General features: G+C 50.0%; 2 protein-coding genes across 4 annotated transcripts in view; one reads left to right on the top strand and one right to left on the bottom strand.

The window, feature by feature from the left end:
• FHIP1A (FHF complex subunit HOOK interacting protein 1A) overlaps positions 1 to 13,765 on the top strand; it is a 227,316-nt gene extending 213,551 nt beyond the window's left edge. The window contains exons 11-13 of the mRNA XM_060299695.1: positions 5,957 to 6,135; positions 6,392 to 6,530; positions 12,298 to 13,765. Of these exons, the coding sequence (XP_060155678.1) occupies positions 5,957 to 6,135; positions 6,392 to 6,530; positions 12,298 to 12,551 (572 nt within the window). The 3' untranslated portion in view covers positions 12,552 to 13,765. The remainder of the gene's footprint in view (positions 1 to 5,956; positions 6,136 to 6,391; positions 6,531 to 12,297) is intronic.
• A 4,410-nt stretch (positions 13,766 to 18,175) lies between these two features.
• Positions 18,176 to 22,902, bottom strand: part of GATB (glutamyl-tRNA amidotransferase subunit B) — a 77,068-nt gene continuing 72,341 nt past the window's right edge. For 2 of the 3 annotated variants that reach the window (XM_060299697.1, XM_030878226.2), the window contains 2 exons: positions 21,783 to 21,917; positions 18,176 to 20,429 (listed from right to left, as the gene is read on the bottom strand). In XM_060299697.1, the coding sequence (XP_060155680.1) occupies positions 20,301 to 20,429; positions 21,783 to 21,917 (264 nt within the window). In that variant the 3' untranslated portion in view covers positions 18,176 to 20,300. The remainder of the gene's footprint in view (positions 20,430 to 21,782; positions 21,918 to 22,902) is intronic. The other variant, XM_060299696.2, reaches the window with a different exon arrangement.

The raw sequence follows: 22,902 nt of genomic DNA, 5'->3' as shown, positions 1-22,902 counted from the left end.
AGGTAAGTGGAGTGAGGTTAGGAATTATGACAGAATTATTATCATTAAATTATTACCCAAGTAAAATTGTCACTGAACTCAGGTTTGGCTGCTCGCTGCTTCAAAGCCAGTACTTGTCGGTAGGAAAAGAAAGATTGCTGTATTCAGGAGGCCGGCAACCTGGGAAGAAGGTGGACTCGTGTCCAAAAGCCGATTCCCCACTGCCGATCAGGGGGCAGGAGCTTTTAAAGGGGAGCTTCAGGGGTGTATAGGTGGAGGGAGGGGGCTCCCTGCAGAAACAGCACCGTCAGCTCTGACAGTCGTCTTGAAACGAGTCACGCAGTGGTCTGATCAGCATCGTCATCTCGATTGTTTTAAGTACAGTTAGCCTTCAGTTCCAGGGTCGGTTTGTTCCCATTTCTCTGAGGCCAGTTCTTAGAACTGCAGCAGCTTATGTCAGGGATACAGTCAGGTCATCGTGTAGTTCACTTCTTCCACCTGGTGAGGGTTTCAGTATCTACAAAACAGCTCAAAGGATATGGCTCAGAATATTCTCTACAGCCCTTGAGGAGGAACTAAAGGGCCTTGACTTGGTTTCATGGCTAGACTGTTATTATTTTGTCTTGCTTGACTATTTTCCTTTGCTTTTTTAGTTTCTCATTTCTCTGATTAAATTAATTCTTTGGCTAAAGTTTTTCTGCAGGCAAGAGGCAGGTGGAGGACATGGCGGGGGTGGGGGGAGGGGGGTCTGTCCTGGGAAGGCCCCACAGGGTCCTGCTCTGTTACAAAATCTGAAATCTGCAAATCGTGGTACAGAGGGACCTGGCACAGAGGAGGGGTCCTCAGGCTCAGGGACAGCTGGGGTGGGACCCCTGAATGGTGTTCCGTTAGAGGAGAGGGTCCTAAGGAGCCAACATCTCAGCGGGACAGACTGGCCTTGCAGTCACGCCTGTGGGGACTCCTGGCTCTGGTGCTTCCAGCCATGTGGCCTTGGTGCCCTAACTCGGGGAGGACCAAATGTGATCCTGAGCTGGGGTGGTGGGCCGTGTCATGACTGTTACCACAGGCAGCCTCCAGCAGCCTCAGCCGAGGCTTGTCCTTCCCTGGCCAGCAGGGGGCAGCTCGGTGGGCGGAGATCATGCTCCCGCCTCCTTGGATCACCCAAAATACACGAAGTCACAGCATCTTTGGGTCCAGCCAGGCAGGCTTAACGTGATCTCAAGGAGCTCTTCCGCCCTCCTCCAACTTTTATTCATCTGTTTACGGATGCCTGAAAATTTATTTAAACAGGGAGAAAGCTTTTAATTCCACAATTAAAAGGCTTGAGGTCTAGCTGAGATAACATTTCAGTGTGAATGGGTTTTAATTAAAATTCAATCAGTCAATCATAAGTAAAAAGGATTAGATAATCTGGCTTTTCCCAGTTTATAAGGGGAGGGTGGGGAGAGCTTGGTGGGAGGAAGAGGGCAGAGTAGCCTAGCTCAGTCCCAACTCTGCCCTAGGGCTGCCCCATTTACTCTCCCCCAGCAGGAATCCTACTTTGTCTGCAGTGTTCTCCAAGACATCAGGACTACCCACTGCTAATTAAGATTGTTCTTTAGAATGCCAGCCTATACAAGGAGCTTCATCCCTGGGCAATATGCAAATTGAGGAAATAAAGTATAGCTTAGGGCAAAAAAAAAAAAAAAAGCTAATACACCACCTATAAAATAGCATCAATATTTTGAATATGATACACCTGAACACCGCCAAAACATAACCTGAGATTTGGGTACGTATAGGTAATTTTAACTAAAACGTTGCCTGTTTCCTCCTTTGAAGCTTGTACACAGCTTCAGGAAACGTCTTTTCTCTTTCCACGTTTGTGAACTTTGTCGTGTCTAAACTTCTGAGTTTGTTCTGCAGCATTTGCTTAACTTCCCTCTCTCCATGGAATCCTGATTTCCACTGAAATGAATTTGCTTCTCAGCAAAATCAAAGCATTGCATTTCATTTATCTAATTAATTTTATTTATTCATGAAGTCAGCAATCTTTTATTGATCCCCTAATAGTTGACAGGTTATGTGCTAGGTACTAAGGACACAAAAATGAAGGGATTTGTAGACTTTCAGAAGAGACGTCAATAAAGAACTATACTCTCTTAGTGAGAAATGTGTTCGTCATTGTATCCAAATCCTATGGGAGCCCTGTGTGGGGAGTGGGAAAGGCTTCACAGAGGAGGGGCACAGTGAACAGAAGCTTCTGGGTAAAAGGAGCTGAGAATGACAGTCCAGGCAGAGGAAAAAACAGGCAAGGAAAAGGAGCCTGACAGCACATGGGGGTGACAAGGCATGGGTCTTGGGGGGTAGAGAGGAAGCCACAAAATTGGTTGATGCCGGCCCAGGAGGGCCTTTGGGCCACGCTGAGGAATGGGGGCCTTGTGCTCCTGGCACTGAAGATGCCCTGGAATTATCAGAGTTGGCGAATGATGTGACCAGATCCGTGTTTGGAAAGGCTAGCCTTGGAGAGTGGGGAGAGAGCACTGGAGTGAGGAGAGGTTGGTGCCAGGAAGATCAAAGTAAGAGACTTGTCATCATATCAGGATTTGAAATGCATCAGTAGTAATGTTTCTAGGAACATTTTCACAGCTGTGCTCACATGGATGTGCTGAGATGTGTACACAAAGATGTTCATTGCAGTGTTGTTTATAATAGAAAGAGACTAGAAATAACCTGTATGTCCACCAGTAGGGGACTGTTTTGCTAATGCAACACCCATGGCAACCAAATATCTTGTGAATGAATGAGACAGTTCTGTGTGTGCTGATGTGGGACGGTCTCTGGGAGCTGTTGTGCAGTGGAAAAGCAAGGGACTGAACGGTGTGTAGACAGTGTTGTCATTTTATCATTTGTTTAAAAAAAATACCAGGAGATACACACACACACACACATACACACACACACACACACACACACACACCCCCTGGGAGGCAAGATAGTGTGTCAGTTAAGAGTCCTGGCACTGGAAACAGATGGTCTGAATTAAAATTGTGACTCCATTTACTAACTGTGCACTTGGCATTCTGGTCATCTTTAAATGTGGATAAATAATAAGCACACTTTGTAGGGTTGTTGTGAATATTTAAGTAAGTTGATACTTTAAGAGTGCTTAGAACACTGCCTGGCACATAATAAGTGATTAATAAATGTTCTGAATGATAATTCAGTTATTAGTACTTATTACATATGTGAAACATTTCTGGAAGAATACACTTGGATCTGTTAACATGGGTTACCTCCAGGGAGGAGGCCTGTTCTTTATATTCTTATACTGCTTGAAGCAGAGAAATTTTAAATCATTTTAGTCTTTATTAAAATAGAAAAACCGTTGCTGAAGTCCAGACAAGAAATGAGGCGTCTCTGGCGTCAGGCAGTTCTGGCAGGGGAGGTGGCGGTCCACGTTTGGGAGATGTTCCAGGGTGGACTCTGCAGAGCTGAGGTGCAGGGTGATGGCAGCTCCCCTCGGAGTCTGGGAGCTGGGGTGGGGGGCCACTGAGGCAGGGAAAAGAGGGCTTAAGGGGAGAGAAGGAAACGCCATAGTATTAGTTGTTCTGAAAATTCAGTATTTTATAGGTGCAGAAGTTATCTGTCTTCCTGGAAGAAAAGGGGAAAAAAATACACCCGGCGTCACCCCCCCACACCTGTAGCTTTCTGAATTGTAGCTGACTTTTCTCGTTTTCAGCTGCTTGCCAGTTTCCCCTAGCAACTGCATTTTGCTAAGGAGGTTTTTTTAAGTGCTAGAAAGCAACTAAGAATAAAACAGGAACTTGAAAGTGTTTAATATATGTTTCTTACTGCACACGCCTAAGAAGCTGTAATTAATGTTGTTAGTGGATTATAATGACAATCGGCTGACCTTGACCTAATATTCTGTCGTTCAAGCGAGACAGCGATGACCCTGACTCACAGGGCGCGGGGGCAGGCTGGGTTTTTTCCTCCCTCTCAGTAGTGATGGACTGTAGACTTTGTCCCCTGCCTCTGCACCGTGCAGCTTTCGTTTTTGTAGGATGGCCAGGTGAGGCCAGCTCTAGTCTGGGCCTATGGCAGAGAAGCTGAGGGCTCCACTAAGGAGACAGGTTTTATAGGAGACTGTTTCCACCCAAGTATCACCTGATTCACCTGTCTCTACTCCTCTGGAAGGAAATAGATGCTGAGCCCCAGGGACTGCGGGGAAAGCCCGGGTCTGGGGTGGAGGAGTGAGGACAGCAGCAGCCTTCCCCTGTCTGCCTGGAAGACTAGAATTAAGAAGAGCTACCGGTGACATTTTCGGGGTTCTTGATGGAACCCCATCAAGTTGCTTTCAAAATGGGGTTCCAGTCCAGAGTTTCCGAATGTGTTTGGCAAACTCTCCCAGTTTTGTAAGCAAGGGCTCTCTATTCAAAGAATTCGTTGACCTCCTGTGTCATGGAAAGTGACTCAGGAGCTCTGTCCCCGACCCCCAGGGATGGGGAAGTTGGGGCTAATCTCAACCCACAAAGGGAAAGTGTCTCTTCTGAGTTCCCAGGCCCCTAAGAAGACATCCTGTGTGCTTGTGGCACCGGGAATATTGCCATTATCCTGTTACTTGCAGGTGTGGTTTGCTGTTCCCATTTCTCACAGACAGCTTCTGCTTTCTTACAAAAAGGGTTTAACTCTTCCGCTAACCAAGGCTTCTGAATGAAGCATCTTGTGATGAAGTATGTTTTTGCTAAACTCATATTAATGTTGGTGAAATCTTCATAAGACATGCTTATTTATCAAGGGTTATGTGCTTTTGTCATAAATATGCCATGGTTTAGTGACATCATCAATAGCTCCACTGGGGGAAATAGAAAATTCTCATTGATTTTGTGTAATGGACCACTTTTATGGTGAAAATGGAAAACATCTTCAAGTAGTTTTAGTAATGCCAGATTTATTGCCTGGATGTTCCCTGTCTTCAGTGAACACAAACAGAAAGCATATTATTTTTCTAGTGGCCCAGATTAGTCACAGCTTCTTTTTGCCTATTGTTTTTTTACAAACTGCTTTTATAGTGATAGGGATTTTCTTGTTTAAGGAGCCTAGGACACACCAAACTCCAGCTCTCCAAACTGAGTCCCTTCCCTCTCTCTCATCCCCACCTCCCCCTGAAAATTAAAGCATGGCTCTAAAATTACAGCCAAGCCCACCTTTACCTCTCATCTTCTCTTCTTCTGGTTCTTCCACATTGTGACACTGACAAGACAGAGTCTTTCTCAGGTGCTTTTGGGGGACAGACAGTCCCCCGTTCACAGTGCTGCTGTTTGGTAAACATAGTTGTACGTGTTTGCTATTCTTTAACGACATGAAGATTTTTTTGTTACTAAAACTTTTTTTTTTTTTTTGCGGTACATGGGCCTCTCACTGCTGTGGCCTCTCCCGTTGCGGAGCACAGGCTCCGGACGTGCAGGCTCAGCGGCCATGGCTCACGGGCCCAGCCGCTCCGTGGCATGTGGGATCTTCCCGGACCAGGGCACGAGCCCGCGTCCCCTGCATCGGCAGGCGGACTCTCAACCACTGTGCCACCAGGGAAGCCCTAAAACTTTTAATGGCCTCTAATGTTTGCATGACGCCCTACAGCACGCAGCATCACGGGATGATGAATGCCATGTTTTTGAGCACTGACAGCCCCAGGAGATACAGAAGTAGTATGAAAAGTATATTTTGATTTTAAAAATTAAATTATTGGTCATCTGGTTTTTTTTAAAGGTCTATGATAATTTTCAAAGTATTAAAACTGCTCTGGGAGTCAAAATACTAGCTACCACCCCCATGTTTCTGCTTTCTTTTTGTGGCGGTGGTGTGTCTTGTGGTTTGGTTTTGAGGCAGGAGGCGACCCGGCCGCGTCGGCTGCACCTGGTGGCCCCGGCGGCTCCTCGTTTTCGGGACAGATGGCCCGTGTCCGCAGCCGGCCCTGAAGCCTCGTGTCCTTCCACAGGCCCGTTCATCAGCGTGGTCCTGTCCAAGCTGGAGAACATGCTGGAGAACTCTCTGCACGTGAATCTGCTGCTCATCGGCATCATCACGCAGCTGGCCAGCTACCCGCAGCCCCTCTTGCGCTCCTTCCTGCTCAACACCAACATGGTCTTCCAGCCCAGCGTGCGCTCCCTCTACCAGGTACCGCCCCGCCCCGCCCCGCTCTCATCCCTTTGCTCTCCTGCCCCTTCTGTTACCTGTTATGCTGGTTGTGTTGATTTGTCTAGACAAACTGCGAAGCTTTAGAAGCTTCGTGTGGTTTGACGTTTCGAGAGGGCCCTCCCCAGAACACCCAGGCAGTTAAAACCCTGCGGCGGGGCCTCTGCCTGACAGATGTCCTGATGCAGGGTGGAAGTCTGTGCTGAGGCGGTAGCGTCATTAGTGCTGCTTCTGACAGGTCCTCGCATCTGTGAAGAACAAGATTGAGCAGTTCGCCTCTGGGGAGAGAGACTTCCCGGGCCTCCTCATCCAAGCCCAGCAGTACCTGCTCTTCCGCGTGGACCTGTCCGACCCGAGCCCTGAGGCACCCACCAAAGGTCAGCCGCTCTTCCCTTTCCCCAGCTTCCCGACGTGGAGTCACAGGTGCTGCCTCAGCTCCTGGACCCTAAAAGCATCTCAATAGATTTCCATTTTTAAGCAGCAGGGAAGAGCCTCCCCTGAGTGTCCTTAAACCCAAAGGAAAGTCTACCCTGCCCGCACCCAGCCTGCTCCCAGTTTGGAGAGTCTAGCGGGGCACTTGCTTTCCTAACCAAGTAGTGCAGGGCAGGAGTGATGTGGGGACTGCCGCTAGAATAAATAACTTAGCACGTGTGGGCCAGAAGGGAGCGGTATGTGCACACCCTGAGCCGTTTTTTGGCCGGTCCTACCCTAAGGAGGGCATCCGTTCTCGTTATTATGTTTTCAGATACTCTCGGGCCCCAGATGAATGTGCTTTAGGCTCTGGAAGGTAAAAACCACTCCCTTGGAGCAGTAAGAAGCAGTAAAGTTTAGGCACCCCTTAGCCCTCCTGAAAGCGCCTTCCGTCGGCTCAGGAGGCCTGGCCAAGTGGGCGGGGGGCGGGGGGTGGCTGCCGACCAGAGCCTGAGGACCCTGCCAGCGGCCAGGCCTGGGGACGGGGCTGCCTGGCCTCGCGTGGGCTCTGCTGGCGCAGGTTTGACGCCAGTTGTCTCCTGAGCTGTGGCCTCAGCCTTGGTGAGAGGGCAAGCCAGGGAACGGCCCACATTGTGCTGGCTTTCGCTCATCTCCCCTGGACAAGCCAGGCTTCTTTGTGGCAGGTGAACAGTGGAGAGAGCAGGGCTCTTGGTCTGGGGCTAAAGCATGTGATCGGAAACACGATTTGGAGTGAGAGGCAGAAGTGTAACTCGGGGCAGTGTTAAACCTTTGAGGGAAGCTGAAAAAACCCCAGCCCTGTGAAGGCATGACCTTGCCTCTGTGTAGCTGTTTGATCTCGGTCACTTGGCCTCACTGGGCCTCGTGCTCCTCGACTTTTTTTTTTTTTTTTTTTGCGGTACACGGGCCTCTCACTGTTGTGGCCTCTCCCGTTGCGGAGCACAGGCTCCAGACGCGCAGGTTCAGAGGCCATGGCTCACGGGCCCAACCGCTCCAGGGCATGTGGGATCTTCCCGGATCGGGGCACGAACCTGCGTCCCCTGCATCGGCAGGCAGACTCTCAACCACTGCGCCACCCGGGAAGACCTTTTTTTAAAAAATTTTAATTTTATTTATTTATTTTTGGCTGCATTGGGTCTTCACTGCTGTGCGCGGACTTTCTCTAGTTGCATCGAGCAGGGGCTACCCTTCGTTGTGGTGCGCGGGCTTCTCATTCGGCGGCTTCTCTTGTCGCAGAGCACGGGCTCTAGGTGCATGGGCTTCAGTAGCTGTGGCAGGCGAGCTCAGTAGTTGTGGTGCACAGGCTTAGTTGCTCTGTGGCATGTGGGATCTTCCCGGACCAGGGCTCGAACCCGTGTCCCCTGCATTGGCAGGCGGATTCTTAACCACTGTGCCACCAGGGAAGTCTCTCCTCGACTCTTAAGTGAAGGGTTTGTCTTCCATCTCTCGAGTCCTTTCTGGCTGTAGGACTCAGGGTGTGAAGTGCATTAGGACACCGCAAGGCACTCTTTGAAAGAAAGGGGGGCCCTGTGCCACTGGTGAAATGAGGGGCAGCTTCTAGCCTTGGCCCTGGATGAGAGCAGGCGGGCCATCTCTGGAGGGGAGGAGTGCCCACGTCTGTGGGAAGGTGGCCTACGGGCCCCACGTGGCCTCTCCTAGCCCCGTGGACAGTCGGCCTGTTGGCTTGTCCCTTCTGAGCTGGGGGCACGCTGTGTGACTCACCCTGCGAGAGACGGTGCCTCAGCTAGCTTTTGCGCGTAACAGACCACCACAAAAGCTCCGGGGCTCAAGAAAAAGCCATCATGTGTGCTCATGAGTCTGTGTGGTTGCCCGGGTGATCTGCTGGCCCGGGCGGGCATGGCTGATGCTGGCAGGACTCGCTCGGGGGCTGGGCATCTGGGATGGCCCAGCTCACAGGGGTGGCTGCTGGCTGTGGTGATGGGGGTCCGCGTTTCTCGTCATCCAGCAGGTTAGCCCTGGCTTGGCAGCTTCATGGCTGTAGGGTTGCAAGAGTGAGAGCGTGAGCACACGCAGTCTCTTGAGGCACCAGCTCGGGACTCCACCGGGTCGATTCTGCTGTATTCTGCTGGCCAAGCCACTGGTCAGCCCAGGTGCAGGAGTGAAGCAGACCCCCCACCTCTTGATGGGAAGAGCTGCAAGGGATTATGGCAGTTCTTGCAGTCTTCCAGACAGAAGGTGACTTGCGTCTCCCCACACTGCACTCTGGGCTTGGTCTTCACTTGTATCTTGCAGTTTGTAAAGTGCTTTCCCCGACAGTTTTACTTTTCAAACAGCACTGTGCAATGGGCAAGAAAGGTACTGTTAGCTTCATTTTCATAGAAGGAAGCTGAAGTTAGAGGCCCGGGTGGTCAGCTAGGATCACTAAGCTCGGGTGCCTACACACCCTGACCAGCCTCCTTGACCTGCACGCTCCAGGTGAGCATGCCTTGTGCTCTGTCCTGGCCTCAGACTGATGGTGGCAGCTGCCAGATACGTGCCCAGGGGGGTCTTGTTCCCACTGCGTAAGGTGGTCAATTAGGCAGCTGTGGGCGGTGATTTCCAAGGTCTGTGACTCTCAGGGGACATTGACTTGTGGGAAGCTACTGTCAGGATCGAAGACTTCTGTTTGATGGAATTTTTCAGATTAACCTCCTAACTTCGTTCAGGTTAGCAAAGTGACACCCTCCCCTCAACTTCAAAAATCTCTCAACGCACAGAATGACGAAGGTCTCCGTCCCCTTGTACAAAGCTGAAGGCTTGCGTGTGATGTGATTGCCTATAAATGAGATGAATCTGGGAGCCCTGTTCTCACCGGGACACAGAGCAATGAGTGATTAGAATCCCGTAAGAGGCCACATACTGGGGTGTCCATGTCCGTGCGCCGTGCGCCTTGTCTGATGCCGCTGACAGGGAGGTGAGGGGGAACGGATTTCTCTCCTAACTTCTCAAGTCTTCCCAGTAGTATCTTGAAAACCCTTTGTTGTGGCTTTTCAGACCCAGGGCAACATTTCAGGAAACCACTCCTGGTTCTGACGTTTACTTATACTTCCCTCCTCCCTGCCTCTGCTCCGGGCGCTGCAGCCGTGCCCTGGGCCCTTTTACGATGGACGCCCGCAGCCCGAGCTGCTCCGTCACGCAGGCCCTGGTGAAACCAGCCTAACGCTTCCAAAAGAAGAAGTCCGGGTGGACTTTCTGTGCTCCTGTCACATTGTCACTCTTGAGACTATCGGTCTCTGAGGCTCAGCTACTTGCCAGTCTTTCCATTTTCCCCTCAACCACAGAGGTGGTATTTTCTAGTATTTAGCTGTATTCAGAGTCCTTTCACTGATCTCTAATTCTAGAAGGGGACCAGGTAGGTATTATCTCCATCTTGTGGAAAAGGAAACTGAGACGTTATATGATTAGCTAATTGCCAGGTAAGGACCATAACTCGGGTCTCCTTGTTTTTGAGTTGAGTCTGACTCACGGAAGGGCCAGTCCCACGCTGACAGGACAGAACCACCGCCAGGACTTCCCTGCTGGCCCTCCGTCTCCCTCCCTGGGCGCCCGCCTGCCTTCATTAGCGAAGACAGCGTTGATTCTTAGATTCAAGCTAGGTAAATGAGCCTAAGCGATGACGCTTTTTAAATTCCTGGATCGCGCTGGATAAACGATCTACAAAAGCCCTTCTGGGGGAAAAGAGGAGTGAATTGGAAAGAGGAAGACGGAGATGAGGAAATGAACCAGCTCCAGTAAGATCAGGTATAGGGAGGACCTGACGTTGGTCGGTCCCTTCCCTCGTTCATTCAGCAAACGTTTATTAGCTGCTTCTGTGGATGAGGAAGCGTGTTAGGGGCCATGAGGGACACGTCGTTTAGGGGCTCAGCTCTCAGAAACCTGGAAGTCTGGTAGAGGAGAAAGAGCATAAACAGCGACGCAAGTCTGAAGGGCACTGCAAGCCCCAGTTGGTAAATAAAATGAGTGGGAGGCTAGAGCAGGGGATCACTTCCAGGGCAGGAAACGGGAGTGGTCTGTAAAGTCAGTGACGGCTGAATCGACGGTGGTGTGATGGCTGACACTTACCAAGAGGTCCTTGTGTACATCATACCTATTGACTCACTTAATCCTTACCGCCATGAGATTTTGACAGATGAGGACATTAAGTACAGAGAGGTAAAGCAACTTGCCTGGTGTCGCTCAGCCAGTAAGTGGCAGAGTCTAAGCCTGGTGAGGTTTAGGTGTGCAGACACGGGCAAGGGAATGCCAGGTGGGGGAACCAGCATGAGCAGTGTGGCTCTGGGGCTGGTGCCCGGAGTGTCCCATCCCCCGCGGCATCAGCCCAGCTTCCTCAGTGAGCCTCGCCGGGCCCTTTGGAGAGCCGGGTGCCGCAGTGCTGGAGGGCTGGGGTGGAGGTACTCAGGCGTGGTCCCCCAAGGGTGGCAGTGTGCTCAGGGAGGTCAACACTTTCGTCCTCACTCTGTTGTCAAGACATATTGTGAGTTTCTGCTGAAAGGTAGCGGCAGATTCTCAACAACTTCTCCAGTTCTTTATGGCATGAACTGTGATAAGCTTTAATCTAAAAGGATATTTGAAGCAGTAAAGCGGAAGTTTTTTTTTTAACACTAACGACGATAGTAGTGAGATGTGGAAAGTACTATAAATGTCAAGAATTTTTAGTACCACAGTTAAGCGACACTCTGAGAAGAGTGTTGAAAAATGGGACTGAATTCTAAAAAGCAGCCAAAATAATGAAGAGCTTGAATATAATGATTTATAAGGAGTAATGAGTCTGTTTGAGTCGGGGGCAGAAGAAGGCATAAATAATTCCTGTCAATGTGAAGGCCGGAGAGCTTCAGGAATTAAATAGTTGGGAAAGTTGAACCATTTTAATTGGTAAAACTGATTTGATATGAAAATGCAAATCACTTGGGTATGTTGAAGTTTGGTTCATATCATCTTAGACCTACATTTTTGAAACTGAAATCGAAACTCCTGGAAACCTTCCTTGAATGGAAGGTCCAAGCCACTTGCTGCCACAAGCTGCCCACGGTGGCGGGAAGTTCCCAGTCTGGTCTTATCAGCACCCAGCTTCCTCTCCGTTATTTCCAGCCTTTAAAAGCCTTCTTCCATTCTATTCTCCACAAAGGCTGGAAGTCCTGGCCAGAAGGGGCTGGGGATCAGCAGGGAGCCCAGGAGGCCGGAGCCCGGGCTGCGGACGGCAGGGCGTGGTGTGTGTAACCCAGGTGGCCTCCGGCAGCTCTGCCGGGTGGTCAGGGCTCAGCTGGCAAAGGGCGGACGGTCACCCCGACCCTGGGAGGCCCCTAAATAACCGTCGCAGTGACCTGTGTCCTCACTTGGTTGACGCGGCCGCAGGACGTGCCTTCTTCCTTCTCCCCCCTCGCCAGGCCCTGGGCGGGGAGGGTTCTTGATAAACCCATATTCTTGCCACAGTTTCTACATGAAGGCCCTCCTACAGGATTTGGGATCAAACTCTCATGTCACGTGCCCAGTGCTGGAGCTGATCTGGGCAGATCCGTGTGTCTCAGAGTGGTGTGAGGGGTGACTGGGGGCCGTGCCTTGAGACCCCAGTCAGAGCGGGAGCTGAACCCGCACGAGACACTCCACTCCACACCCCCACAACACACATACTTCATTTAAGGGGTGGGCGGAAAGGGCTCTGGGGGATCACCATGGCTGTCTTCCTTCTAGTTTCAGATCCCGTTCAGGACGCCTCCAGGACAGGGAGCGGCCGGAGTTTTCTGGATGGCCCCCCACGAGTGCTTCAGCCCTTCCTGACAAACAGAGCCAAGGTGGCCGGGGTGCCCCCCAGCCTGCCCCCGCCCGTGCGGGACACCATGCTGGCGGCCGCCCTCTTCCCCGAGTTCCTGAAGGAGCTAGCTGCCTTGGCCCAGGAACACTCCATTCTCTGCTGCAAGATCCTGGGCGACTCGGATGACAGCTACTGTTAGCTTTTTTTCTTTTCAAATAGAGGTTCTTGTTTTTTTAAGGTTTTAGTGCCGTGACTGAACGTTAAATGCAAAGCTGCTTACAGACACCTCTACTTTGAGACTTCCTGACGATACTTGATACGTGGGGAGGGGGGTTTTCTGTGCGCCTCCTCTCCCCAGCCGGATCTTCCCACCTTGTACCCCCTAGAATCTAAGTCTTGGCTCAGTTTTTCCTCCTCAGAGTTCTTGGTCCTTATTCTCCCATCCCTCCGAGTCACTCAGCTTGCAGCTTAGATCACACCCAGCGAACGCCGGGAGGCAGTGATTTCTGGAGGTGCCCACCTCAGAAGGCCCTTCAACAGCACGTAAGAACGCACACCTGCCCCTGTGGCCTTCTGTGTCGTGGCTTCCGTCTTCTTATTAAGAGAAGAATAAAGATGGAGCCCTTCTTGCCTCCGTCACACAAGCACACAGCATCCGTCCCTTTGCATTTTACTTCCAAGACTTGTATTCCGCCCAACACGTGTTGCCTTACAGCGCAGGCAAATCCACTGGTCTCAGCTCTCTGCCTGGGAAGTCAGATGTAGTTGGAGAGAATTTGGAATGCAGGGAAACGTTCTTGTTGCTCGAGAGCTTTCTTTGCTCAGTATATCACTACCTAAACAAACACTGAAAATAGCCTTATTTTAGTAAGATTTGCACAAGATGAACTATGCCTATGCAAAATGTTACTTTGGCTTTTAGGACTTTGATCGGTGTGAACAAAGCGTGGTATATGCTTATGTAAGAAGACAGCCATCATTATTTTTTTAAGTGTTTTATGAAAAACAAACTGGTTCATCTGTGAAACTGTCTCATAGTGGGTTTTTTTGGAGGGGTATGGTGTGGGGGAAAGGATAAAAGTAAACTAAATACAATCTGTACAAACCTTGGTAATTATTTTAAAATCTGTTTGCTTTTTCTAATATGTTGCACTTTGCAGAGAAACAAGAACTGTACAGCCACTTAGGGAACCAGGATGTAAAGGCAAACAGGTCGTGGGGAGCCCCGCCAAGCCAAGTGCCTGCTGGGGCCTCACTCCACACAGAAACGCTGCCTTCTGAGTAATGGGGTTCATCACGAGGCCCCACTGTGATGTATTAGTGCCTCTCTGCTCTGCAGCCTGCTCTGCCAGGTGTAATTATACTTAGAGCCATGGTCTTCCTACCACAGAGAGAGAGGCTAAAAAAGAACGAGACAATAAACGACGGATATTCATGGATATTAGATTCCACTCTCCTGTACTGTGGGCAGGTGAGAAGCGCGTAAGCAGGGTGACCCCCCCCCACCCCCCCCCCCACACACACCCGGTTTGGAAGGAAATTGGAAGCCCCGGGTCTCTGTTCTTTCTGTGGGCATCTTGCTGAGCCCCGGGGGTGGTCACAGGGCTGGTGGTGGTGCCTCAGGAGCACTGGTTTGGTTTTAATCAATCAGGCCCTAGTACAGGAAGGGCGTGGAGGAGAGAAGCACATCTGAGACGCTGCAGAGCCGAGGCTGCCTTTTGTGTTTCAGGGATCTTGCAGCGAGTGAGCCAGTCCTGGAATGAAGCCTCAGGAGCTCTGGCTGGGGCTGGGTGGCTCTCAGGAGTCCCGCTTCGCGGTGCGTGCAAGTCTAGGCAAGGAACCAAAGATAGTGATTCGCTGTACATTTCTGACTTCAAACTTGTCTGTCTTGAAAGATGGTTTGCCCGGCTGCGGTGCAGCAGCCAGCATGTGCGAGGCCCAGCGGACTGGCCTGCTCTTGGCTTCCCGACATCCACTTGCACTTGCATAAGTGTCTCTACTGGAAAAGTCAGTGGCTCAGAGATGGAGAGAGAGGAACAGAAGATGAGTTTCAGCTGTAACGTATTATCCTCCAACTTTGCTTTGCACAAGTACGTATCTTCCAGTTTGGACTCACCAGGTATATAGGAAGCTAAAGTCACGTCTGAGAGCTGTATTCTTCAGCTTTCTGGTCTGATTTCCACGTCTCTCCATTATCTGGTGATGGTGTCGATTCCTCTCCTTGAGTCCATGTTGCTCTATTATAAAAAACCACTGTCCCCTTTGTGGAAGGCATCATCTGGGAAAGAGTATTTTTTTAAGTAGGTACTTATTAAAAAAGTAGATTTGCTTTAAAGGAGGACGGAGATGACCGGTGTGGGGTGAGAGGCAGGAAAATTAACTAACTAACTCCCATGGTGGGGTGCTGGTAGCAAACCCACATGACAACCCAACCTATTTGGAGGTGGACGCTGGTTCCGGTTTCTGAAACCACTGCAGCCCTCCACCAGAGTACTGAGTCCAGCGTTTCTCAAAATGAAGTCAGAAAGTGGGCCTGGAAATATATTCTAGGGAACTGGTGAACCCATGCAGTTGAGGGGAACAGCCAGGTGGGTTAGGTTAAGGATGGTTTGGGGGTGGTGTGGACATGCGAGAGGGAACACAGCAGAAACCGGAAGCTAAAATAGGAGAAGAACAAATCCTGGGGGGTTTGGAGGAATGAACATTGATCTAGGCAGATAGGAAGATACTGAACAGCAGGGGGTGGCGATGGGAATTCCTTGATGGGAAAAGTCTCGGTAATGAAGTAGAATGTTCTAGTCACAAAGTAATAGGTGACACCCTTAGAAATCTCTTTTGCGATGAGTTTGGGGAAGGATTTTGAACGATACTTGGCATGCTTTAAAATGTGCCAGTGCGTGGATGCCTTTGTATGCGACAGGCCCCCAGGACTCAGTGGACACGGGCTTTGGTGCAGCCCCTGAGGTTGGCGTCGCTGTGTCGAGCCTGGTGGCCCCGGGCAGCGGAGGTGAGTCACGGGTTCCTGGAGCACATCCTTCACCTTGATTCATAACTCAAGAGTCTGACGTCAAGTTCTAGGTAGAGTGGATTTTGTGCTTCAAAATATAGGAGAGCACTGGGATACTTAAAACTGATTTTTGGAAGTGGCCAAATGTTTAAAAATGTTTGTTTTTAAAATTTCAAAGCGATTCCAGGTCGAGTTTAGCCTAAAATACAGTTTTATGAAGTGAATTACAGATTCCCAGACATGAAATGGGAATGCTGGAGTAACCAATCAGAGATGTGGTTTTATTAGTAGGTACTTCCTTTCCTTCCCTGGTATTTAGAGGAATTGTGACATGGTCCCCACTTGACTTAGTAAAATACTTTGACGAGCTGGGGTTGGAATCGATGCCTCTGTCACGTGTAGGGAGGACGCATTCACTTCTTCCGCGGGTCCTCAGGGGTACCTTTTCCTCATCAAGTGGCTTTTACTTAGGTCTGATGCAGTTGTTGATTTTCAGTCCATTGAGACATCCTGGCTCCCGGATGTTGTCAGGAGAGCATCCTCTTATGAGTAGAATCTAGAGACAGGATACGTGACTGTTCAGGTTACCTGTTCATTTTGGGCAGCCCATGGTACTCGGGGTTGAAAGTCATTTTTGATGTCTCGGAATCAGCCTGGTTGCCAGGGTCAGTGTGGGTGGGTTTCCAGCTGTGTTCAGAGGTTTGGGGTTGTGGGTAGGCTGCCCGTTCTGAACGTGGGTCAGTGTGCCTGGGCTGCTCTCCTTGGGAAGTGCGGCCCTGGCGGGGGTGGGACGTGTCACCGGTGTGACGGTGAATGTCTGCAGCGCACACCCAGCTCTCACGCAGGGATGGGTCAATGTAATTGCTAACTACCAGCCGTGTATTTACTGAAATGGCTGGCACCCTTGGCCATTTTTATGAAACACTTTATTGCGGGACAGCTATTACTGCATGTGCTACTTCGAGTCACTGGCCAGGCCGGGGTAATTCGTGGCTCCCCTCGCGTCCCAGCCAGCTTTGGGGTATTAGCTCTTCCTGAACAGCAGCGCTCTGTAGCTGAGGCCACAACGCTTTAAGTCGTTAAGAAGATATTCTCGGCCCCTTCTCGCTTCAGCCATCAGACTGTAAATCACACAACACTCATTCTCCATCAGATAACAGCTTAAGACAGAACACTGTCAAACCGGTTTATACTCCATTTCTTAAATCACATCACGGAGGAAACATTTTAAGAAAATGGAGTTGACTTTTTTTTTCCTTTTTGAATGATCGTCATAAACTAACGCTTTAGAAAGAGCTCTCAAAAGACTGAGCATTGTTTTCGGGATAATTTTGCCTCAGTAAATCCTCTCTATGTTCAGGCGTTTATTAGGCCATTACTTGTTTTGGAGGACAGATCATCCTGGCAGCTCATTAACTGGATAAACGGGGGCTTCAGTGAAAGGTTTTCGTTGAGGCTTTGTAGGGACCAGAGGGACAGGGGCAAAGTTCTTTGGCCTCTGCACTTGGAATCCTAAGACAGGGGCCGATTTTAGCTGGGAACGCCCCTCCCTGTCTGTCATCACTGTGAAGTTTGTTCCTGTCACCCACACAAGGGACAAGGTCGCCAGTAGGGTGTGCCCGCATGCGTCCCATACATATCTCAGGCATCTTTGGGGAGCCTTGGATTTACTGTGTGCTTTCCGAACCTGACAAGGGTTATGGCAGCTCTTAGGCCAGATTGTGCATTTCATGGAGCTGAGGCTGCAGAAGTCTGTGCTTCTTAGGGCAGCAGCTGACTTTTTACTGGGACAAGTCTAGAAAAGGCCCACCTGTAACGAGGTACCATTTTGCCCTGCAGATATTTTAAAAGAGATTATTTGGTGTTGACGATATTACTTAAATGATTTTTGCTAAGACGTCTGACGAAGGGAGACAACAAGAGAGGATTTCAATCAGCGGTTTCCATCTCACCATCGAGGGTCCGCTCTGTTCACAAATAATCCACAAATGCAATTTGTCTAAAATCTACTGAAGAGGCGTGACAGCCATTTCCATGCTGCTTTTGGTGGTGGGTAAAATAACATGGCCTTTCATATAGATCTAGTCGTTTTTTTCAAATAGTCCTATGTGGAATCCTTGAAATTATGTGGCTAAATTCAATAGACCTGAAAAATACAATATGGATTGTGGGTCCTGGCCGTAAGCTATATATTGAACTAACCAACCAACGCAAAGCTCTAGGAGAGTGTTTACTTGAAAACAATTCATAGCCTTCTTCCAGATTAGCCATAATTACCAAAAAGAAGGGATGGAGGGAGCTCAGCTAAAAACACCCTTAACTTGGTATAAATAATGACACGTTTTTTCCCCTGGGTTGTCTACAGCTTAAAAGATGGGAACAGAAGTTCACCTTGATGCATAAGCCTGGACAGAGTCAAGAAGCTCCTTCCTAGACCCAGAGTTTAAAAGCCTAGTGGATGGCAGCAGCCACCCCTCATACAGAGGGACTCCCACAACAGGTTGTCCATTAATTTTGCTTTATAAACTTAATGAACTTTTGCTAAAAACGGATCCCGTGCCAGGTAGCATGCCGAGTGCTGCGGCTGCCACCCCTCCCCTCCCCCCAGAACCAGCCGATCAACCAACCTCCTCCTCAAGCCACAGGGCACCCGGGGGAGCCAGTCTTCCAGCACGTTGCCCTCCCAGCCTCCAGGTGTGCGGGCTCCAGTGACAGATGGCACTGGCTTCACCTGTGGTGCCAACTCATAAATTTCAATGAGATTTCCCCCTGAATAGCAAACAGAGAACCAGACTAAACTCACAATCACGCAAAAATGTATTTAAAATTGTATTTCACTGAAGCCCAGTTACAAGTAGAGCCATACTTTGTGAATTTCTTAGGGTGTTAGATAAACATGTATTTTGAATATCTAGTCAGGTTCCAGGTAAGATATCTGAGCTGTGCTTTGGTATGTTTTTTTCTTTCTATGAGCAGTTACAACAACACAATCTCATTTTCAGGATTTCAGAAGTGGGCCTTCAAGACAACAGGCAATTGTCAGAGCTGGATGAGTTAGCATTGTAAAGATCCAGTGCTTTTTTGTGTGTTGAGGTAACTGGTTTATAACATTACATGTTTCACGTGTATAACATTATATTTTGACTTCTCCATACACTACAGTGTATTCACCATCAAAGGCTGAGTTTCTGTCTGCCACCACATAGTTGACCCCCTTTACCCATTTCGCCCTCCCTCTACCTCCGAGCCCAGCAATGGCATTTTTCTCCCGAAATGATCAGTCCATAAGACGGTTTACATATGACGTGATATTGTTGGTAAATGGCCTTCATCTGGCTGTCCCCGCCCCTCCCAGACCCCACTTAAGTAAGCCCTTGATTTAAAATTGTCTGGAAAGATCGTCCAGTGCTTTCTGTAAGGGTTGATGACCAAGAAGCCAGACCTCTGGTGAAAATGGAGTTTGTAAAACAAAACTGAATCTTATCATTTCTTACAAAATCATGATCCCGCCAGATTCCAGACTCAGGAGCCACGGGGTGGGGGGGTGGGAACTGGCTCTGCCTTTCTCTCTCGAAAAGAGGTTTGATGAAAATGTTTTACTGTCAGGCCCAGGAGTTTTCAGTACTGCAGCGGGATGCGCGAGGGGCACGCGGCTTCCTGGTGATGTAACGTACCGTATTCTCTTAACACTTCTAAGTCACTCATTTTTAAAAAAGTTAGTTTTTTCAAAAACCTTACCTCTTCATGCTTGTCTGAAATAAGCCAGATGACTGGTCCCTGCTTTTCTGGCTGGGAAGAGGGGCAGTCCTCTCTTACTCCTAGTTAGGGAAGTCCTGAGCGATCGTCTGCAACCAGGAACCACGAGCTGCTAAGTTGGTGACTCTTCTCCGGGTCCCCAGCTACCACTGGAGCACCGTTCATGACGGAAGTGTTTGTGCTCTTCTTAGTACAAGAGAGAATTCAGTGTAAAATCAGGGCCTCCAATGATTTTCTTTTATGTCACAGTTTATTTGACATGTGCTTTTAAAAAACAGCACTTGCAAAACTGGTCTTTAGTGTTTTGAGTCAGAGGTAACAAAGGCGTGCAGTGAACAAAGGGGTGCCCCAGTGCGACAGAGAAATAGTATTATTGCCATGAGAACAGGGGTGAGGGCAACGCAGCCTCCATGGACTACTGTTAACTGTACCACAGTTACCATTAAAGGTCAAGATTTTGATTTACTAGCTTACCATCTTATTCTTTCCAGGCAAAACAAATCAGTTTAATGTTACAGCTTTTTTTTCGCCTTTTAAAACTTTTCGGTCTGGGGGGGGAGGGGGGGTTTGTCCACTGCACAATCTTCGACGTGTAAGTTAATTTTTTATGTGATGTTTCAGTATAAATTTTATTCATTAAATTTATTTGAAAACTTCTGTTGTCTTTTTTTAACCAAAAAAATAAATAAATCATTTATTCTCAGACCTCTGCCTTCTGGGATCCCTGGGCATTGAATGGGCAACATCACTTTTACTCAGTGGATGGGAGAATACTTATTCCTGGTACTAAGACTAATGAGAGCGCCGCAAACAAAATACTGCATCCAGATCACGGCCTCTCTTCATCATTGCTAATCCCCAGCACTTGGAACAACGCCCGGCCCTTAGCACGTGCTTAAAAATATTTGTTGAGGGACCTGCGGAATGAAACGTTTTCCTAGGGTGGTGACAGTATCTGAAACAGCATGTGGCACTGAGCTCGGCGGCACTGCGCACTAGGACGTGCTGTTTCTCACCACTGCTGCACCTCCCCCGGAAGCGTGTGATGTCGATGAAGCAATGGCGCCAGGCCTGGTCTGCGTGGAGGTTGCACCTCAAGGCGCAGGTCAGGCGGGGCGTCTGGCTGGGGCCTAGGACGTCAGCGCACAGGCTCCAGCCCGGCCGTGGCAGGGGGACCCGAACCTGTCACGACGACAGCTGCCTCTCCAGCACCTCCTTTATCACCGTTGGATCTGCTCGGCCGAGAGTCGCTCTTCGGACCAACCCGATCAGTTTGTTTATGGCCCTGGGGTTTCCCTTCTTTACATCCGTGACCTTTAAAGACAAATTATTTTAGAGGAGAAAATAGAGGCTCTCGCCTAAAAATCTTAAATCAAGTTTACGTTTATGGAAACTTAAATTCAGTTTCTTTTTTCTGTATTAGATATAGAATGAGAAAAGGAAACAGGGGAGGCGGTGACCTTCGGAGGAGGTTTCTGGGCTCCTGGCAAAGGAGGTGTCTGCTACCCCGCCTCCTGATTCAAAGGGAGTGAGGAGGACTGTGACGTGTCACAGCTGAGAAGCCGGTGCACAGGACCCGGGTGCCGGATCGTGAAGCTCCTGACCCTGCGGGGGCTCAGCGGGCTCTCCTCCCCTGACTCCCTGCCAAGAAGCTCGTTCGCTAGAAGACAAAGCCACGAGATGGCAACGCTCCCCGAGCTTCTGGTGGGGGAGTGCCTGGCTGGCAGGCTGGAAGGGCCGGGGCAGGGGGCGCTGAGTGCCTGTCAAACAGCCACCGCGTCAGGGCCACCCGCCCGACCTCCTGCTTCTGATCGGCAACAGCGTCTGCGAGTATCTGCGCAGTGCTGCATTCTGAGTCTGAAACTAAAAGTGTGTCTTTATCAGTCACTCCAGATGAGGCTGGAAGATGGAGATTGCCGAGACCCTGCACAAGCTCATTTTCCTTATCGAGAGCTCTTTACAGAGCTGTTAGTGTCCCCGCAAGCTGATGGGCAGGTGGTATCATTCTGAAAGGGATGCTAGCAATTTTGTTCCCCACTGAAAAATCTCTCTGGACAATATGATTAGACTTGGGGAGGGAGGGATGCGCCTCATTTTAGCTCTTCTATTGTGTTCTACGCTCAGAACACAGAATGACTTGATTTCCAGCTATGTTCCTGTCAAGGATTTTCTCCATAATTTACAAATAATTTTCCCTTCTGCCTTTCTTCCCAGCTCTCAAAGGCACGGAACTGAAGTGTTTCCCTGTCTCTGCCCCTGTGCAGTGCTGCCTGCTGCTTCCTGATAGAGAGGTCCTCTTACAAAGCAGAGCTTGGCAACCTTGGGAGAGGGCCGCAGGCCTGGGAGGTCGAAACTTGCTAACACCCCCTTCAACCGAAACTCCATGAGATCAAGCTCCACGGGGGGGATTTTCCTTCTACGAAAAGCTGTATTTTTCCAATAGTCACCTAATTTCATCTCTTGATTCTAGCTTAAAACTGACAAAAATAACTGGGGGATTATTGATGAAACCGGGCCAACCATTATTAGGAAGCACCGCTGGGCTGCAAGGGGGAGAAGCAGAGGGGCTCCTGGCTGAGTCCTCAGGCGGCCCTGGGCCTCTGCCGGCGACCCCCTGCCCACCTGCCGCTGCGCGTGAAGACCCCCTTCCCCCGAGGGGCTAAGTACCACTTGAGGATGTGCCTCCAGCGTGGAGCGGCAGAGCTGCTCCAGCGCCTCTGCATCCTGCATCAGTTCAAGCTGCTTTCCTGCAACGATCTGTGCTGGGGTCTTGCCCTTACTCCTCCACAGTTCCTGAAACACCTGCGGGCAGAGAGAGGCGGGGTCAGCTCTTCTGCCAGCTCCACTTGCTGGGGTGGAAGAGCAGTCAGTGGATTCCCAGCTGCATGCAGACACACCCGGGGCCTCCCCGCGCCGAGCTGTGCCCTCAGAACAGAGCCGGAGACCCTGCCGGTGGAGACGCTGGCGGAGACGGGTCGTCCCCACTCGCCGACTCCAAGGGCACAGCAGGGAGGGCGGGGAGTGTGAGAAGATGATCACTCACAGGGCCCCTGCTGACGGGAGTGCCACGGAATTAATTAATTGCGGTGACATGTTGGTGAAGGATGGGGCCACACGGGCTGCAAAAGGGAACCACTGCACTTAGAGGGGGTCATGAAAACTTGGCCTCTGCTGGGAAACAGGAGTTTTTTCAGGGAGGGGGCGAGAGAGGAGCCCATAATGAAGATACAGAATGGAAAATAACGAAAAACATAAATCACAATCCTTGGGGACCAAGGCTTACCACGTCCATCCCCACAGGTGGATGTGGCTCGGAACCTGGCTAGGATAATGAGCAGTTGACGGTGTGGGTATTTTTCTACTTAAAGAGATAACCAATTCCCACACTTAATAAAGTTGGAAAAAAAGGAAGACATTTGTAAAGAAGGGGTGTCCCAGGGCAGTTTTCCACAGTGCCTGTTTCTCTAGTGTGAGCTGGAAGGGGAGGGGATCTCGTTAGCCTCCATCTCAGCCATCAGTCAGCACTGAGCACTTGCCAGCCAGGAGCCCCTCTGCCCAGAGCAGTGTGCCTTCAGCTTGGCTGTCGGGTGCCCACGGTGACTGTGGCCCAGAGGCGTCTGGGGCATCCTTCCGAAAGCGCACCTACAGGGCACACTCTGGCGATCACCACACAGCCCTGGCCGCGTACGCAGACCTGTCCCCGCTCTTAGAAAAATACTGAACATAAGTGCCTCCAACTCAATTCTTCAAACGTGTATTCAGCCGACAATGAGAAAGGCATTGAGGA

The sequence above is a fragment of the Globicephala melas genome, chromosome 5 (genome assembly GCF_963455315.2).
Source record: "Globicephala melas chromosome 5, mGloMel1.2, whole genome shotgun sequence".
NCBI classification, from domain to species: Eukaryota; Metazoa; Chordata; class Mammalia; order Artiodactyla; family Delphinidae; genus Globicephala; species Globicephala melas.
The sequence above is the reverse complement of the archived record's forward strand: the minus strand, read 5'-3'. Positions and strand labels throughout refer to the sequence as shown.